This window comes from Megalobrama amblycephala, linkage group LG21 (genome assembly GCF_018812025.1).
Source record: "Megalobrama amblycephala isolate DHTTF-2021 linkage group LG21, ASM1881202v1, whole genome shotgun sequence".
NCBI lineage: Eukaryota > Metazoa > Chordata > Actinopteri > Cypriniformes > Xenocyprididae > Megalobrama > Megalobrama amblycephala.
In genome coordinates this window covers 5999467-6019057 of record NC_063064.1, presented here as the reverse complement: position 1 = coordinate 6019057, position 19591 = coordinate 5999467, and the positions used below count along the sequence as shown (strand labels likewise).

General features: G+C 37.2%; 1 protein-coding gene across 1 annotated transcript in view; it reads right to left on the bottom strand.

Moving 5' to 3' along the window:
• The window catches only part of timeless (timeless circadian clock), a 41451-nt gene extending 22109 nt beyond the window's left edge, over positions 1–19342 (bottom strand). Inside the window, 13 exon segments of the mRNA XM_048172554.1 lie at positions 125–228; positions 1583–1800; positions 1886–2062; positions 2198–2285; positions 5869–6002; positions 6632–6787; positions 7844–7945; positions 8029–8091; positions 9012–9126; positions 9248–9401; positions 9548–9681; positions 13694–13750; positions 19139–19342. Of these exon segments, the coding sequence (XP_048028511.1) occupies positions 125–228; positions 1583–1800; positions 1886–2062; positions 2198–2285; positions 5869–6002; positions 6632–6787; positions 7844–7945; positions 8029–8091; positions 9012–9126; positions 9248–9401; positions 9548–9644 (1408 nt within the window). The 5' untranslated portion in view covers positions 9645–9681; positions 13694–13750; positions 19139–19342.
• Between the last annotated feature and the right edge of the window lie 249 nt (positions 19343–19591).

Genomic DNA, 19591 nt, shown 5'->3' with positions numbered 1-19591 from the left:
AAATAAAAAAAAAAAAAATAAAAAAAAATAAATATATATATATATATATATATATATATATATATATATATATATATATATATATATATATATATAGAAGAGAGAGAAAAAAAAAAAAACATACTCTTGATGACGTTGGAACTGTGTCGGATGTTTTCATCCTTTGAGCGATCCATTTCATTTACTGTCAGCAGCAGCTCCTGATACGCCTTCAGAGCCAAATGCATCCTGGTAAAAAGAGAAGATATCTAATTCATAACCAAGCAATATTAGATGGTCAAAAATGAAAATGTTTGTTCTTATGGTTCAACACAAGGCAATTGTTTACATTCACTTAAAGTGTTAGTGAATAGAGTTAGTTTGATTTTTTTTTTAAATATCTTAATGTGTATTCCGAAGATGAACAAAAGTCTTACAGGATTGGAACGAAATGAGGGTGAGTAATTTATAATTCATTTTTGGATTAACTAACCCTTTAGCAAAACAAATGTTTACTAGGATACTCACTAAGACAGTCATTTTGACATGATACTTTGTGAATATGTCCATTCAAACAAGACGGCATGAAAGAGAACTCAATTCAGTAGTCGCACACTGTCTGAGACGGAGCTTTCTGTGCACGAGTACCGAATTGAGTTCTCCTGTGTCTTCTTGCGCTTGAATGTTTAAATTGGCATGGCTTAAAGGGTTAGTTCACCCAAAAATAAAAATAATGTCATTAATTACTCACTCCTCATGTCGTTCTACACCCGTAAGACCTTCGTTCGTCTTTGGAACACAAATTAAACTTTTGTGACGATGCACAACTGGCCCAATCAGGATGATGCAAACTATGTTTATTTGCTCTATAACAGGCCAAACTGGCCTTAAACAAAAAATATCTGTAGCCATAGAGGCAACCATTGCATTTTATTCAAGATCCAAACAAAGATGCTACACATATGTAACGTGTTGTTTTTGGTTTAAATTAGTTTGCATAATTTCAAGATTTAAAGCAAAAACAGAATGGTTTGACTTAAGATTTGTGAAATCATGCTGCATAAGACGACACCTGCACAAATAAGAACAGCAGAAGGACGGAATGAAAATGCAAATTCACTCTCTGACAGTAGGTGGCGCTTACGGAACAGCAGCGATTTCGCTTTCTTGGTTACCGCTGTACACAAAGCAGCACTGCGTTTATAAACAAGCATTATACGGAGGTATCTTTTCTAAAGACAGTTCACTGTCTTTCAGAGATACATTCATATATAAACCCCCACCTCCCAATTCAATATTTATATTTTTCTTCCAAAATTTCAGGGCATCATGACCAGTTTTCTTCTAGTACGTCTCTGTTCTCCTCTTTGCATCTGTCTTCAGCATGCACCGTGTCTGGCCTATGTTAATGTCCTGTTTACAGACTTCATAATATGATTGCAATGCAGATTGTGCGCAAATACAGATGAGAGATCAGCCAAAAAAAAAAAAAAAAAAAAAATTACCAATCGTGAGTTTGGAGCAAAAACAGACCGGTTCCGATTAACGGCCAGTTGACCGGTGCATCTCTACCCCTAACTAAGAGTAAAATTACAAGACCAACCTGCGAGACCAGGATGTGGCATCATTCCGGTCAGTGAGTATCATCTCATAGTAGTTGGTGATGTTCTTCTCAATGAAATGAAAGGTGCGGATGGACATGGTCTCAGACACCACATCCGGTCTGAAGTTCTGACCGCGGTTAAAGGCCATGAAGAACGTTAAGGCCCACAGATAGTATGTCTCATCATGCTGCTGGGCCCGTTCCCGGATCAATCCCTCCTGCTCAAAAAACAAGACACATGATAGGGAAAACTCATATAGAAAGAGAGTTTGAGTTGCAGTGATGTGGAAGTTGTCTTTTCACCTTCACAAGGTACATGAGCCGATTATAGCAGTTCTCCAAGAAGTCGATGCAGAACTCGCGCAGGAAGAGACGTACATTTAACGCCGAGCGTCGTCGGCTCTCTGAGTCTTGCGCCATCTGTTTGCGTTTGGGGACACGTCTCACGGGCTTACCCGCGTCATGAGAATAGTTCTTATACTTAAGATTTAAGACAAAAAAAAAAAAAAAAAACAAGTTAATAAAAACAGAGGTATTTTTAAAAACTAAAAACAAACCCCCCCCCACTAAAATTTGAAATTTTAACTTATGTAATCATTTTAAAGTGACACTTACATTGTGAAGTCCTTGGTGAAAAATCACATCTTTCTCTCCAACAGATTTCAGTCCTTGAATGACATATGAACCACGGAAACGAGAGTGTCTTAATAAGAGAAAAGAAATGATCGCTGTATTAGCACAGTAGGTTTATGTGAAGATATGATCTAGTGCAAAGATATATACTGTCAAACCTGACTAGGTGTATTATGACATGAGGTTGAAATATTCCTTTAAAGCAGGTGGTTCCCAAACTTTTTAGAGTGTCGTACCCCCTGAGACATTTAACATACTTCTGCATACCCCCTCTTTTCCACTGCAGTCACACCTTTTCCATTAGAGGCCAATATTTGCCCCCTTACATTGTTTTTCCAGTGCATTTTTACCTTTATAAAATAACATTTAAAAAAAAAAAAAGAAGTTAAATATAGAAATATGCAATGATGGTAAAAATGAAGTGATACTTTTAACAATTAAAGGGGTCATGAATTGAGAAATCAACTATCCTGTACGTTTCAGAACTGAAAACTTCCTTGTTAAATAAATAAAATCTTTTATTGACACCAGGCCCAGCGAACGACTCGTCCTGGAATGTGCCTATCTATAGGTGAAACTCCACAGAAGAAATCAACACCTACTTCATCATTGCATTAGCCCAGCCCACTGGTGTGTTAGTGGGATGAGGAGGAGAGAAGAGTGACACAGGACTAAAAACAACATTACCTTTCAAAAGATCCTAATCCTAGAAATATGGTTATTTATTTTCAACAATGTGAATGTCTTGAGCTTTATTTGTATTCTTGATTTCACTGTGGGTTCTTTTGTAAATCAATCTCAAACTCACTTTTACAATATGGAATCGACAGTAAAGCCGAGTTCAGACTGCACGATTTTCAAAGTAGTCGGGTCACTGTTCTTTTCACACTGCATGACTATCTTGGCCAGCATTCAGTCGCTGCTGTGTTCAAACTGCACGATGGATCGGCGACAGAGGGTTTCAAACTGCGTGACTTTACAATAGGAAGAATCGCCGACAACTCTGTCTGGCACGCAAACTACGTTTCACAACCAAACACACGCGAGACGTGACAAGGAAACAACGCGATATCACGCGTTCAAGACCGGAGTTCTCACGTGAGACTGGTCCTGCGTTTCAATCAGCTCCCTAGCTCCCTAGGTCGTGAATCAGTATATAATGAAAGTGAATGCGGCTGATACCCTGATCAGTGCCCTGGCTGCTGAACTAGGGAGCTGATTGAGACACACGGTGGGATTATTATTAAAAATAGTAGTCCGCAAGAAGCTTGAAATATGAATTGCCTGTGCGCTGATTTGCAGCGAAAACAACATAAATAAAAGAAGAATATGGAGGAGGATATGGTTGGGGAGACTGTGGATTGTGTGTTCTGCAACGAGAGTTGGAACTAAATACATAACTTTTCAATGTGCTGCTGTTGCGGATGGTCAAGCAAATGTTTGTGCTTTGTTTTTGTTTTGTATAATTGTAATGTTTATCTGAAACGAAGCCATGCTTGCTGATATTGTGGTCTATAACTCCTCCCCGAACTCCCCGCTGCTCTGTATCTTGCTCTCTCATTGGCTGTCGGTCATCGCTGATGTAGTTTTCAGTCAGAACACTTTTCACACAGCAGGATTTTGAATCGCCGACAGGTCCAGATATTTAGCATGCCAAATATCTCACGGGCGTCGGCGACTCGTCGGCGATTCTCTCAGATCGCGTCTTTGCTCATTCACACTGCGTGATTGTCACTCGCGTGAACGAGCACCGATTTGCCTGTGATTTCGGGCATTTGTCGGCGATTTCTCAAAACCTGTCGGCGAGCCAAAATCGGGGCTAAAATCGTGCAGTCTGAACTCGGCTTAACGCAACAACAAGTAAGTAACTGTGTTAATTCTAATGCCTGATCTGATATGTAATGATTCCTGTACAGTCAGATGTTCTTTGTCTGTGTCAGTAAATCAAACCAGTGACTAAACGCTTAACTTCACGTTGTTCCTCTTAGTAGGGTGAAAATAATATGTTATTTAAACTTTGATTAAATTATATAAAGAAACAAATTTCTGGACTCGTGCCAAAACTCCCATTTTATTCAATGAATCTCTTAGTTACAATGCGTTTGCACTGTTAGTTACAATGAAAGCATTCTTTAGTGTGCAGAAATTGAGTTGCAATGACAAGGTCACTGCTTACATTCACTCGAACAACATGTCTGTGATCGGCTACAAAGTTCATCACTGCAACCTTTCATGCCACGATCTAAATATAATGCCATAGACCTACATGTAATGCAACATTTTTCACAATTAGTTAACCTTGAGAGCTGTAATAGTTACAAAAGTTTAAGAGGGGGTAATACTTCGCTATTTCAAATGGAAAGATGCTAGCCAGTACACTGAAGTCTAACAGTGAACACGCCCCTTAAAACAGAGCGTTCGAATAAGAGGGCTAAAATCAAGGGTAGAAAAAAATGCCTTTTATTTCTAAAATAATGAAAATTTTTGATGTAAAAGCATACTAACATTGTAAGTACACCACCAGGAAACATTATAAAACAATAAAACAGTGCAGTTCATGACCCCTTTAAACTAAAACAGTCAGTAGGTGGTGGTAAGTTGCTGTCTTAAAGGTCCCGTTCTTCGTGATCCCATGTTTCAAACTTTAGTTAGTGTGTAATGTTGTTGTTAGAGTATAAATAAATCTGTAAAATTTTAAAGCTCAAAGTTCAATGCCAAGCGAGATATTTTATTTAACAGAAGTCGCCTACATCGAACGGCCAGTTGGACTACATCCCTCTACTTCCTTCTTTAATGACGTCACTAAAACAGTTTTTTGACTAACCTCCGCCCACAGGAATACACAAGAGTTGCGTTTGTAGAGTGTGTTTGTCGCCATGTCGTCGAAACGCTGTTATTTTCATCCCGCAGTCCAGTCACCGGGTCTGATTCCGGCTCAAATTGATAGGGTAAAATTAAAGACATGTTTACAATAACACTGAGCGCGTGCATCTCCACGTTATGGTAAGAGGCGTGACCTTTCCGGGCAAGGTTCGCTAAGCTGCTGTCGAATCACAACACAGGAACCGCTGGCACAATCAGAACTCGTTACGTATTTCTGAAGGAGGGACTTCATAGAACAAGGAAGTCATCAGCCCGTTTTTATGACAGTGGAAACAGCGGTATACAGAGAAGTAAATTATGGAAAAATACTGTGTTTTTTTACACGCGAAACATGAACACATGTTATATTGCACACTATAAACACAATCAAAACTTCAAAAAAACCACAAAAAACGGGACCTTTAATGAGTGGGTCAACGAGTCATTCATTTATTCAGTATAGAAGCAAGTGGCTGTATTTATGAATGGTTCATTAAATCATTGACTCAAGATTAATTCACGAAACATCGCTGTGTTCTGCTGTGGCTTTCGTTGGAACTATTATTTTGTTGCAAAATTTGAGCAAACAATATGAATGAATGAAATTAATGGAAAAACCCTGCATACCCCCTCTGTTACCTCACGCATATCCCCGTTTTGGGAACCACTTCTGCTAAAAATATAAAGCTTAAAAAAAAAGAAAGAAAGAAAAGAAAAGAAAAAAAGCCAATAACAAATGATAAATTAGTGAACCACCCTGACCCATACCTAATATGATTACATTCTCTCACCTGGTGCCTCTCAGTAGCGTGCGGCTGCGTTTTTCAGCCAGTTCTTTCTGTCTCAATAACTCCAGCTCCTGCATGTCTTTTTGTTTCTCCTGGGCTGAACGCATCTGTCCTGCACTCACCAAAAGCTCAGGAGTCTGCAAGAGTCATGTCAAAAACAACATACAGACGATTATCAAATACGTGAGATAAAAAGATTCATGTTTCTTGTGCATTTTAGTACATTTTAGTGTAATACTCCAATGTGTTTTATTGAACTTGTAATCGCAAAGGAATAGTTCACCAAAAAATGCAAATTTTCTCTCATGCCAAGCATGACTGACGGACTTCCACAAGCAAAATATTTCAGCTCTGTAGGTCCATGAAATAAAACTAAAACAAACCGTTAATTAAAATCCTTAAACAAAAAAACAAAAAAAAACTTGGCATCAACAGTCTCCTTGGTGATCATAATTTCAAGCTCGATTACACTTCCTAGCACCATCTAGAACTCTGCATATCAAGAGCTCTAGAAATTGTCATTTTAAATTGTGCCTAAAGACTGAAATGGCAAAACATACAGAAAAAGGAGTTACAATTAGATCGCTTCAGAAACCACTAAAGCTTTCCCTTTCACTTGCAATGCATGGACCAACACAGCCAAGATTGTGTTATCTGCATAAGAAATCTAGCATGAGGTCATTCGCTGATAGAATTTTAACTGTTGGGTGAACTATTACTTTAAAGAACCTTTATATGCAAAATAATTATTTAAACATCATGTCACCTGATCTCTGAACATGAGGGAGATGATTTCCAGGATGTGGAAGCTCCATTGCTGTTCACTCTGAGCACACGCAAGAAACTTCAGCAGATCATCCAGTCCACTCATGTGAACGGCCCACAGCAGTTTATCGTGAATACTGGCATCATCATCCACATTCTGCACATAAACACACGCAAAACATCTAATACAAAAAAAAAAAACCCATAACATTCCCAAAGGCAAACTTGTGTGTTGTTTCTAACTGAATGCTGTTTTAATAGCATCTCTGAGTTTATCTTCTGCAGCAAAAATTGCATTAACAGACCTGCCAACCTTAGAAAAATATGTTGAGAGAAAAATGGGGGCTCAGAGGGCATGGCCAGTAACAAGAGATGCCTTCGTGCTTGGCCCTGTAATTATTAATAATAATAATAATAATAATAATAATAATAATAATAGAACAACAGTAAAATTACAATGGCTAAAATTCATAGCTGTCTTATTATTATTATTTTTGCATTAAACCATAGAGCTTTAAACATTAGGGATAATGTTTAAAGGAATGATTAAAGCTTATTTTTTTGTTGCAGGGTTCCAGACAAAAAAATAAAAAAATAAATAAAAATGATATAAAAAAAAAAAAAAATTAAGGACCAATTAGCTCCAATAATAAATAGGTGCCATACTGCCAACTTTCAGCTATACTGTCATGTGTTTATTTGTAGGTGCGCTACAAATAACAGGAAGTTCACGCAAACAGCACAGACTAAACGATCTTGAGAATAAGAATCCAGTATCGATAGAATATCAGTATCGATTAAAAACAAGTACTGCTAAAGATATTAGCCATGTTTCCATCTACCAATTTTTATGTGCTTTTTGGGAAAATGCATTATTATTTAAAAAAACAAAAACAAAACAAAAACAAACAAACAAAAAATTTTAGGCTTTTACTCGCATGTAAACATTGATCAGCGAACATAAACAGCTCAACCGAACCTGAATGACACACAAGAACAAACCTCTTCCGACCTCTTTATGAAGTTTTTGAAAGCATCAAAGTTTGTTGCAAAGGCAGTCTATGGAAGGAAATCTGACAGCATTCTGTCATCAAAAAGATCTTCATTTGTGTTGACGAAGGTCTTATGGGTTTGGAACGATATGAGGGTGAGTAATTAATGACAGAATTTTTAGTTTGGGGTGAACAAATCCTTTAAGTCTACAAAGTCTCACCTTTTCCTCATATGGGTCTGCAGGGACGTGCAACACATTTCTGACCAGCAGCAAAATCCTCTCAATCAGTAAATTATCTTCTTCAGCCCTTTGCTCCCAGTCCTCAGAGAAAAACATGAGGAATCATGAATAATATTTCCAATCAAGTACACCAACTCACATATGAATATAGATTTGACCCTCACCAGTTGCAGAAGGTTGTAGAGCGTTTCACTCAGCACAGTAAAGATCTTCTCATCTGCAAATGCCTTTAAAACACAGAAGATTATTTTAATAACATTTATCAATATTCAGGGTTCGACAATGAGGACTGCATGATGGCCCAGGGCCAAGGTGAAAGGTGCTTGGGACCACTGACGAAAATGCCACAGTGCTTCTTTATCACGAGAGTTTGTCAATTACCTTGCAATTTAGAATTTTCAAGTGCGATAAGGTGCGAAAGACAAGGCTGTTAGAGTGTGCATGGATCTGCACTTCAAATTTCCACCGGAAAATAGTAAACTATCCAAAAAAAAAAAAATTGTAAACTATCTTTGGGATACTCATTTCAACATACTACGATTTGGGACACAGTAATTCATGGGTGCTGATCACATGAATGTGGCTATTGAGAGTTACAGTCATAGCGCCACCAGCTGGCAGCAAGAAGGGTGACAAACACAATAGATTTTGATTTAATTTGCTTATATTTACCCATGTGAATGCATATGCCCACAGTTCATTGTTTTCCTAAAGCCACCAGGTGGTGGTGACACCAGCACTTTCTAGCTGTATTTGTTCTACTATATTTACTTAATCTATTGTTTGTAGTTTGTTTTTATTCCTGTATTACTGACTGTTTGCTTGTCTTCAGAGATCAGCTTGTCAGCTTGAGAACATTTTACTTTTTGCTGATTCTAAAATTGGTATTGAGAATTGTGAAGGTTACCTGCTTTTAGGTTTCTCTTACCTTAATTGCATGTGATTATTGCTGCTTTAAATATTGCTGTACTCGTTACCAGTTTAAGATAGTAATGTAGCAGCTAATTATGAGGCTTAAAGAAAAGCACATTGGAAGCAGTTTAAATGTCAAAAATCAAGAAAATAATCATTTTATGTGGTGGAGCCAAAAGATCAGAACCACAAATATCTAAAAAGTGTCAAGCCTTCAGGCTTTGTTGTGTTATACCTCTTTATAGGCCTGAAGGTATGACGTCACTTGCAGGAAGTGATGTCGGAAGGCCGGATCATCAGGAACTTTTCCAAAGCAGAGCAGCGCTGGCTGGGTCAGGTTCACCATTAGCCTGAGAATGATTTGAATCAGTCATGTCTCTTATTTTACATGATTTTTGTCATTAGATAATTTGATGTCATTGCAGCCATTTTATCGATTTCATCAAGAAATAAAAAAAATAAGCTGAACACCTAATACAGGCATCAAAGAGCGGTTTGTCCTGTGTGTGCTGGGTGATGATGGGTAACAGGTCATTCTGCAGGATCTGTCCAGCTCCCAGCTGCTGTCTGATGTCTCTCGTGTCATCCTCATGTCTCAGATAACGAATCAAATCTTTCACACTCTCTATAATGAACAAATAAATCACAACCATGAGTGCCTTTTTTATTTATCACACTCAAAATACATTTAACACAGAAGACAAAATGCATTAAACATTTTCCTGAAATTCCTGCTGTAAAGTAGTTTGGTTTAAAAGGTTAAAGCATTACCAAGGCAGTCTGGTTCTTTGTGGTAAACGTCTCCCTCCAGAAAACCCAGCGCACTGCACGTTGCCAATAACTCACAGTTCATCATGTACAAGTCCATACAGCAGTCCTATCTGAGAGAAAAACTGGGCCCAAATCTGCAAAAAAAAAAAAAAAAAAAAAACTATATTTGTCATGACAGGAAAGATACAGCACAGTGGAAATGAACCGATTTCTGATTTGACAGTTCCAACACACAATTCTAGAAAGAAAGTCAGTTATTGTACTAATCAAGTTCTTCTCTTATATAAGAGAAAGGACCCTATTAGGCCCAGCCAAATTCTACTTTTCCTAGTTCACAAATAACTACTTTTGTTTTGATTATATTTTACAGTAGTGATCAGAATAATTGGCACCCTTGGTAAATATGATCAAAGACGACTGTAAAAATAAATCTGCATTGTTTATCCTTTTGATCTTTAATTCATAAAATTAGCAAAAATCTAACCTTTCATTGAAGGAAAAGAATTGAAAGTGGGGGGGGGGAAATCACATTATGAAATAAATGTTTTTCTTCAAAACACGTTGGCCACAATTATTGGCACCCCTAGAATATTTATGAGTAAAATATCTCTGAAGTATATTCCCATTCATATTTACATTTTTTTAGCACACCAGGGTGATCAGGAACATGAAATTGTCCAGCCATGACTTGTCCAGCAATCTGAGTATAAACATGAGGAAACACAAAGGCCAAATTCCCTTAATCATTCATCACAATGAGAAAAACCAAAGAATATAGTTCTGATGTGCAGCAAAAGCTTGTTGAGCTTCACAAAATAGAAAGTGGCTGTAAGAAAAAAGCTAAAACATTGAAAATCCCCATTTCCACCATCAGGGCAATAATTAAGAAGTTCCAATTAACTAAAGATGTTAAAAATCTGCCTGGAAGGACCTGTGTCTAAATCGTCTTAATGTGCGGTGAGGAGGAAAGTTTGAGTGGCCAAAGATTCTCCAAGGATCACAGTTGGAGAATTGGAGAGATTAGTTGAGTCTTGAGTCTCAGAAAGCCTAAAAAAAATGTATCAAACAGCACCTACATCCCCACAAGTTGTTCGGGAGGTTTTCAAGAAAAATCCTCTGCTCTCACCCAGAAACAATCTCCAGCATATTCAGTTGTCAGACAAGACTGGAACTTCAAAAGGGACCGGCTTCTGTGGTCAGATGACACTAAAAAAAGAGCTTTTTGGCAGCAAACCCACCAGATGGGTTTGGTGCACACATGGATAAAAAGTACCCCATGCCCACGGTTAAATATACTGCTGGATCTTTAATGTTGTGGGCCTATTTTTCTGCTGGAGGTCCTAGACATCTTGTTCAGATACATGGTATCATGGATTCTATCAAATACCAACAGATAAAAAAAAAAATCAAAACCTGACTGTCCCTGTTAGAAGTCTTATAATGGGCTGTGGTTGGATCTTCCATTAGGACAATGATCCAAAACAAACATCAAAACCAACATAAAAATGTGTCACTGAGCCCAAAATGAAGCTTCTGCCATGGCCATCCCAGTCCCCCGACCTGAACCCTAAAGAAAATGAGTGGAGTGAACTTAAGAGAAGAAGCACCAACATGGAGCTGGGAATCTGAAGGATCTGGAGAGATTCTGCATGAAGGAATGGTCTCTGATCTCGTCAGGTTTTCTCCTTGGCAAAAGGAGGTTGCAAAAATTATTGAATAAAAGGCTGCCAATAATTGTGGCCAACGTGTTTTGTAGATAAACATTTATTTCATAATGTGACTTCCCCCCACTTTCAATTATTTTTCTTTAATGAAAGGTTAGACTTTTGCTAATTTTAAGAATTAAAGATCAAGAGGATAAACAATGCAGATTTATTTTTATAGTCATCTTTGATCATATTTACCAAGGGTGCCAATAATTCTGATCACCACTGTAATTAATCAGCCTAAAAATGCAAAAGAAAGAAATACTAAATTGTTTAACTGGACATTTTCAGAATCTTGTTTTGATACAAAAAGCTTATAAAATGCTTTTAATTTAATTAGAAGTTAATAAATCATGTAGAGCTCTTTGAAGCTGCACTGAAACTGACATTTGGACCTTCAACCTGTTGAACCTCAGTAAAGTCCACTATATGAAGAAAAATCCTGGAATGTTCTCCTCAAAAACCTTAATTTCTTTTCAACTGAAGAAAGTCAGACAAACATCATGACATTTTAAATGATCAGGACATAAATTATCAAGACATTTGAATTCTGAAGTGAACTAATCCTGTCGTACAGTCAGACATTAATGACAACAACTGAGATCCCACAGTGTGACATGGCTTACAGTGGTGATCATATTTGTACAGTCTGACAAACAATCATAAAGGACTATTATAAATCGTACAGTGAGCACCCGGCTCAAGTCACAGTCTAGTAACTTAGACGAGGAGGTGAAATCAAATGTGAATATGTTCTCTACATCTGACAGAAGTGTCCGCACCTGCAAGACATATCTGCCAAATACAAAAGTCAAGAAAACAGAAAGCATAACAAAATTAACATTCTGCATGATGGTCATATGAACAACTTACTCGACCTTCTGAATGGCTCATGTAGGGCTGGACGATATGGCCAAAATTTATATCACGATATAATTCTTAATTTCGGTCGATACGATATAATTCCGATATCGATATGAACTATATAATAGCCTCAGAAAAACTGCCAAGAACGGCCACAATGGATGTCTGTACCTACAAATGTCTGAAAAAAGAATTTGCCAAATCTATGAAATCTCTTCCTATAAAACTATATAATATTTTAGAAAAAAAACAGTACAAATAAATTTATGTTCAGCTTTTATTTGTATTTAGCCTTCATACAAACATAAAAAATAAACATAAGACTCAATCACTTTAGTAATATTAATATCTTTAACATTAAACTATAATGTAGGCTGATTTTATTATCCTTAATATAGATTAAAACAAAAGTGCTTCAGCCAAGATAAAGATTGTGAACAGTAAAAACAGAAAAAAACAGTGAGAAACAACAAAAAACACATTGCTGGGGCAGGGACGTTGTTGAGTGTTGATGACACTAGGGGTGCAACAGTTCAAATTGCTCACGGTTCGGTTCGTATCACGGTTTTAGGGTCACGGTTTTGGTACGTGCTATTAGCACATACTGAACCGTACCGAAACAGTGACCCTAAAAATAGGACTACTGTCAAATAAAAATAAAGAAAATAAGAACAAACAATCAAACTACAAGCAACATCACAAATAAGTACAATAAAGCAAATATTCAAATAAAATAAACAGTGCTTTTCAGGTTTTTCAGGTATCTAACAGTAGTTTTCAGGTACAGAAAATGGATAAAGTAATCAAATATAAAATAACACTGCATATTATCTTTACTGTATAAAATAAATAAAGATGAATCATTATTGAAGTTACAAAAACTATTCAGTCAAGAGCAGTGAGTGATTTCTTTGTTATTTGTTGTTTGATTTAACATTAAAAACAGGCAGCAGGAATATTTGTTTTCCCTTTAAGACATGCACGATCCAGTACACTGTTACACATGCGCTGTCTTTCTCGACTGTTATACGTTCACTTAAGACATAACTGACTATGTTTGCTAGGATACTCGACAAGACGGGCATGTTGACATAATTTTTGTATGAATTTGTCCGCCGAAGCGCAAGACTTGAAAGAGAACTCAGTATTTGCGCGCTGACTGAAATAAGCGTGTGCGCGCTTCGGATGAGCGCACACAAATCTTCTCACAGCGCGTGCGAGTTCTCTTTCGCGTCTTGTTCTCTTTCGCGTGTTGTTCTTGAAAGTTTAAATCAGCAAGGCTTAAATGAGTTTAGTTTAAACACAGATAGCAACGTGTGCTGTTCAGGTCTCACCTGCGCTCGCGCGCTATCAACACCCGGGTGATGACGGCGTAAATGACTGGACATTAGAGCAGATCGCGTTCTGCTCTTTCTAACCGCTGCGCCTCAAGTCGTGAGAAATGCTGTAATATCGAAATACCGGAAATGTGTTTAAAAATCATATCACCGTTATCGAAAAAAATTATATCGCGATATATATTGATATTGAATTATTGTCCAGCCCTAGGCTCATGATAATTTTGTGCAGGTCTTACCTGATTTTTAACAGCAGAGCTGGGTCTACTGACACCAGTTCTTCAGCTGCTTAAAACCTGCAAAACACAAGTCATATCAAATAAAGATTGCAGACAACTGTCCATCAGTCGAAGGCATAATGGACAGTGGAGATGTTTAAGCACTGCAACATGAAGCAAATCAATGATTATCAGTTGGCTTAACCTAAACAAGTATATATGTCATTCATGAAGTACTAAGCAACCAACAAACGGAACTTAAACATACAGTGATTATTAAGGTCTACATCATGTGGCTGCATTGATTCCAATTCTGATTGGTTGACGAACAATCTAAGGTGTGCAATTATTTTCTATTTTTCTAACATTGCCATTTTTAAAGCAGTTAAACGTGCAGCTTCACTATTAGTAGATGCAGCTGCCAAACACTAGCGATGATCGATTTTGAAACACTGCTTCATGAAGCTTCAAATCCTTTACAATTAATTTGTTTCAAACCAGTGGATCGGAACACGCATCCAAGTTCCAAAATCATGTGATTTCTGTAAACGAGGTTTCGTTATGTCATAATCATTTCAAAACATCAAGTGTTTGCCACTTGAAGGCAACAATCTTTGTGAATCCAAGAACGAGTGTGTATGGATATCTACATGATCTTGGAGAGATTATATAATTGATCTGTAGACATTTTAATGACATTTTTGTATAATAAAAAAGACTTCTAGTTAATAGTCTGTAACTGGCCTGATTTGTTCTTACTTTATCCCAAATGTTTCTAACAATGTTTAAATCCTTAGGAATCAGCTATTTTAAACAGTGTAAAGGCCCATTTAAGTGTGACTTCAAAGAGGCCATATTATTACTTTTTTCAAAGTCTTGAAATCTACTATTAGAATAGGTTCTCATTCTGTCAGTAACGCTCTGGGCTGCGTTTCCCCAAAGCATTGTAAACCTAAGTTGATCGTAGAACCATTGCCACCAAAGGAGCTACGATCAACTTAGACTTATGATGGTTTTGGGAAATGTGACCATGTTTAGTTCCTGTCTTTATGAAGACTCTCCTCCTAAAAAATTCAATGTGCTCTGATTGGTCGGCTGGAGCATTATGTTGTGATTGGTCAACCGAGAGCGTTTGGGAAATGTTTGGCAATTCATCAACTGGGCCGCTAGGGACAGGCTCTAAAAGAGAGCAGAATCTCATTGAGCCCACTGTTAAAATGCCCAACTTTACGGCAGAAAAAAATGTTTACAGCATTGTGGTTTTGGTCTAACTTTGCCCTTCATGATAACTGTGAGATGAAGTTGGTCCTCGTCTGCTTTTTTTCAGCCGATTCGACATGTGGAATGGGTGTCGGAGCTCGTCGGTCCGTCGATCCATCTGATCATTCTGGGGTTCGTTTCCCAAACAACGATGTAACTCATTGCTGAACTACCATAGTACGATGCATCGTTGAACAAATCAACTAGCTAGTCACGACTGTTTCCCGAAACCATATTGTCGTTCAGCCACATTGGTGAATGACGTCACGCAGGTGGTGGATTAATAACTTCTTTAACTCCCTGAGGTCTGAAAACGCGTCACCGCGTTTTGCAGGATTTTTTTCACATTGCAGCAAAACAGACTTAAAATACTCTGTCATTTCTTGTCATAGAGACATAAGTAATATATCAATTGAAACTATAGAATGTCTTCTTTTATTTGTGTACACTCAGAGTAAAAACAAATCTATATATAAATAAATCTCTTGACAAACTAAAATATATAAATGACATTTGAATATATTCGAAATAAAAGATATATATTGTACTTAATGATAAAGATAAAGATACTTAATGTCAGCTTGCTTATTTTGCTCAAGATAATATTTATTAAGTCCACATGTCATAAAAACAAGAAACTATGCTTCTAACTACAGCTCGAGAGCGGTCGTTCCAACCACACAAGTTTGCGAATGTTCGTTTGAACGATGGTTTCGGGAAACACCAAATCGTTGAACTATGTAAGTAACGACCGAACTTGCTATGTTAGTTGGCTAACGATGCTTTTGGGAAACGCACCCCTGATTGGCTGTTCAGCTACTGCCACCTGCTGGTTCGGAAAGGCATTTCATCTTACGCAGGCGCAGAACAGACTGCTACTTGGCCGTCGAGTGTTGGTTTGGTGTGTCAGGGCAACTTTGAACACAGACTCTGTCGACGTGAGCCAACCCCGCAGTCTGCTTTCATCGGCCACTAGTTCGTCGGCGTCGGCTTGGTGTGTTCCTGCCTTTAGGCTTCAAAAATGCTCCTCAGAAAACTACGGGTGACGTCAAGGACACTAATTCCATATTTTTTTTTTTTTTACAGTCTATGGTTTTAACACACTACTAACACAACAATCAGGCCCCGCCCTTTTCATTTTGCGTGCGTCTTGGGTGGGAATTATTTAAATGAGAAATACTGTGATGTGTTCATTCCAAGAAAAAAACCCCCTCAAGACTACAAATGGAGGCGTTTTAGAGAGTTCAGAAAAACTGACACTGAAATGAACTATTTTTGGAGTGACTTTGCAGACCTTTTTTCATGCTCAAACAGAAAATTGAAAATGGACAAAAAAAATAATAGGTCCTTAATGACTAAATACTTTTTGGCAAAATTGTATAAATTCATCCTGTTTAACAAGCATGTCTGTGACTGCTGCTCTATTAAGCACTTACTGAAACAGGCCTTAGAAACTCCATTAAAAGGTACAGTATGTAATAATTTTGTCCGCTAGAGGCCTATTCAAAACAAAGGCATAGCTTGATGACGCCAAGTTTTAGAGTGGAATCTTGGGACATGTGATCTGCATCTCAACGGACGGTGGAAAAGAATAGGGATAGGAGTCGGGAAGAACTCATGTTCATGGATGAGATTATTGATGTTACTGTAGTATGAAGCAGAGCAGGACCGAGTGTTGTTGGAGCTGAACGAGACCGCTGGAGCGATTGCACAACACACGCCTCACAAGCAGCGGGACTTTTATTATGACACAGTCGCCGGAGCTGCTTCCGCTTTTTAAAGGTGCCCAAGAATGCTTTTTCACAAGATGTAATATAAGTCTAAGGTGTCTCCTGAATGTGTCTGTGAAGTTTAAGCTCAAAATACCCCATAGATTTTGTTTAATTAATTTTTTTAACTGCCTATTTTGGGGCATCATTAACTATACACTGATTTTTTTCAGTCGCCGCCCCTTTAAATCGCGTGCCCCCTGCCTCACAAGCTCTCGACTATATTACAGCGCATTTACAAAGTTCACACAGCTAATATAACCCTCAAATGGATCTTTACAAGATGTTCGTCATGCATGCTGTGTGCATACATCGAATCATGTGAGTAAAGTATTTATTTTGATGTTCACATTTGATTCTCTATGAGTCTTGAGGCTATATGCTCTGTGGCTAAAGCTAACATTACACACTGTTGGAGAGATTTATAAAGAATGAAGTTGTATTTATGAATTATACAGACTGCAAGTGTTTAATAATGAAAATAGCGACGGCTCTCTTGTCTCCGTGAATACAGTAAGAAACGATGGTAACTTTAACCACATTTAACAGTACATTAGCAACATGCTAACGAAACATTTAGAAAGACAGTTTACAAATATCACTAAAAATATCATGTTATCATGGATCATGTCAGTTATTATTGCTCCATCTGCCATTTTTCGCTGTTGTTCTTGCTTGCTTACCTTGTCTGTGCACAGATCCAGACGTTAATACTGCCTTTCCTTGTCTAATGCTTGAACATGGGCTGGCATATATGCAAATATTGGGGGCGTACACCCCGACTGTTACGTAACAGTCGGTGTTATGTTGAGATCCGCGTGTTTTCCGGAAGTCTTTTAAACAAATGAGATTTACATAAGAAAGAGGAAGCAATGGGGTTTGAAACTCAATGTATGTCTTTTCCATGTACTGAACTCTTGTTATTCAACTATGCCAAGATAAATTCAATTTTTCATTCGAGGGCACCTTTAAAACGTATTGTATGATTGGAGAAAATGATGTATTATTGTTAATAAAAATAAAGCTGCATCTGATTATGCTATGTTAGCTATTTAATAAAAATAGTGTTTTTCTCTGAGGCATGGTACTCGCAAAAAAAAAGAAAATTGATTTAAACAATTAGACTAAACATGTTGAGCTATACAACAATTCGTTTTCTGTATATAAATATATCAAAACAGATGTTCCCTTGTCTATTAAAACATGCTAATATTAAATTGTCTTTGGTGTTTCCATGGTTTCTACAAAATAAAAACGGAAACCGAGGGTAACGCGGGTATGACGCATTTGACAGGCGACTCCTCACACGTCCCGGAGCCTTGGTTAAAATTGCAATTTTTACAAAAAGATTTACAAATAGATTTACAAGCAGTTTGAAACATTTGGGATATTGTAAGTACTCAAGTGAACAAAATATATAACACTGGCCTAGTGGTTTTTGGATATTTTACTGCAAAAATATGACATATTGCACCTTTAACAAAGGCATTTCACTGTCATCATAAGAGGCTAATGATACTTATCTTCAATCCCACAAAAATGTGTACATCACTAGATGTAATGATAAACATTATATGATTTACAAATAGATTTACAAACAGTTTGAAACATTTGGGATATTGTAAGTACTCAAGTGAACAAAATATATAACACTGGCCTAGTGGTTTTTGGATATTTTACTGCAAAAATATGACATATTGCACCTTTAACAAAGGCATTTCACTGTCATCATAAGAGGCTAATGATACTTATCTTCAATCCCACAAAAATGTGTACATCACTAGATGTAATGATAAACATTATATGGCCCATTATGAGCTAGGTATAACTATATTTGTGCACACGTTTTTTTTAATAGTGATGATATTATGGCCCTCACGAGTATAGCCAACAAGGTGCACACACTTGTTTTACGTGGATTTATAGGCCTTATAGATATTTAACACTGAGGTATTACTAGAATTTTAATTTCTATTTCTTAACCCCTTTACGTAACCCTCATAGAAAAATTCTGACACTTTAGAATTTCAATAAACCATTGTTTGTATGTTTATGAAGTCGTCTGATTTGCTGTGACACCTGATATTGTGATTCTGTAACACCTGATATTCCCTCATAAAGCATCTTTACATCGTATTATAACTTACACAACTGTGTCCTCGTAAACCATGTAACGTTATACAAAGAGCGCGATAAAGCACTAAACACATGCTTGTACATTAAGATTATATAAATTACTATCTGGCGGCTCTACTAACGTACAGACTAAGTTCAACTAGTATCAACCTTGTGCAAATACTATCAAAAGCTTGTTAAATTTATATATGTTCCTATATGTGTGCAATATATGCACAATATGTAATAGTAATATATAAAAAGGCGCTGCAACATACTCTATTACGTCAAAACATAACGAACATAAGACAATCATACATACCAGACCATATCAGACCTCTGTACGATCGCCAATGTATGCATCTGTCACACTAAAGACTGTTAATCTATCCGCTCGCAGAAAATAATTTAATAATAGTCATAATTCATCAACTGAAATCACCCAAAATTCTCTTTTGACTCAACTAAACAAAATAGCTAGCGCGCGCATGGTCCAAGGCGCGCTCATCAGAGCGGAAATGACGCCAGACTCTGCATACTTAAAGGAGCCACGGCTAATATAACTGCATTATTAATCTCCCTCAAGCATAGACAAACTCATGAAATCAATTGACATTATGTTGACAAATTTTTATGGGAAAATAAATTCTTACATTAAAAATATCATATTAAATTCATACGATAAAGGTGGCCTAATTTTATTGATTTAGCTCTCTAAATAACACTTTTAAAATAAACTGGCTCAGACAATATCTCCAAAACCCATCGTCTGTAG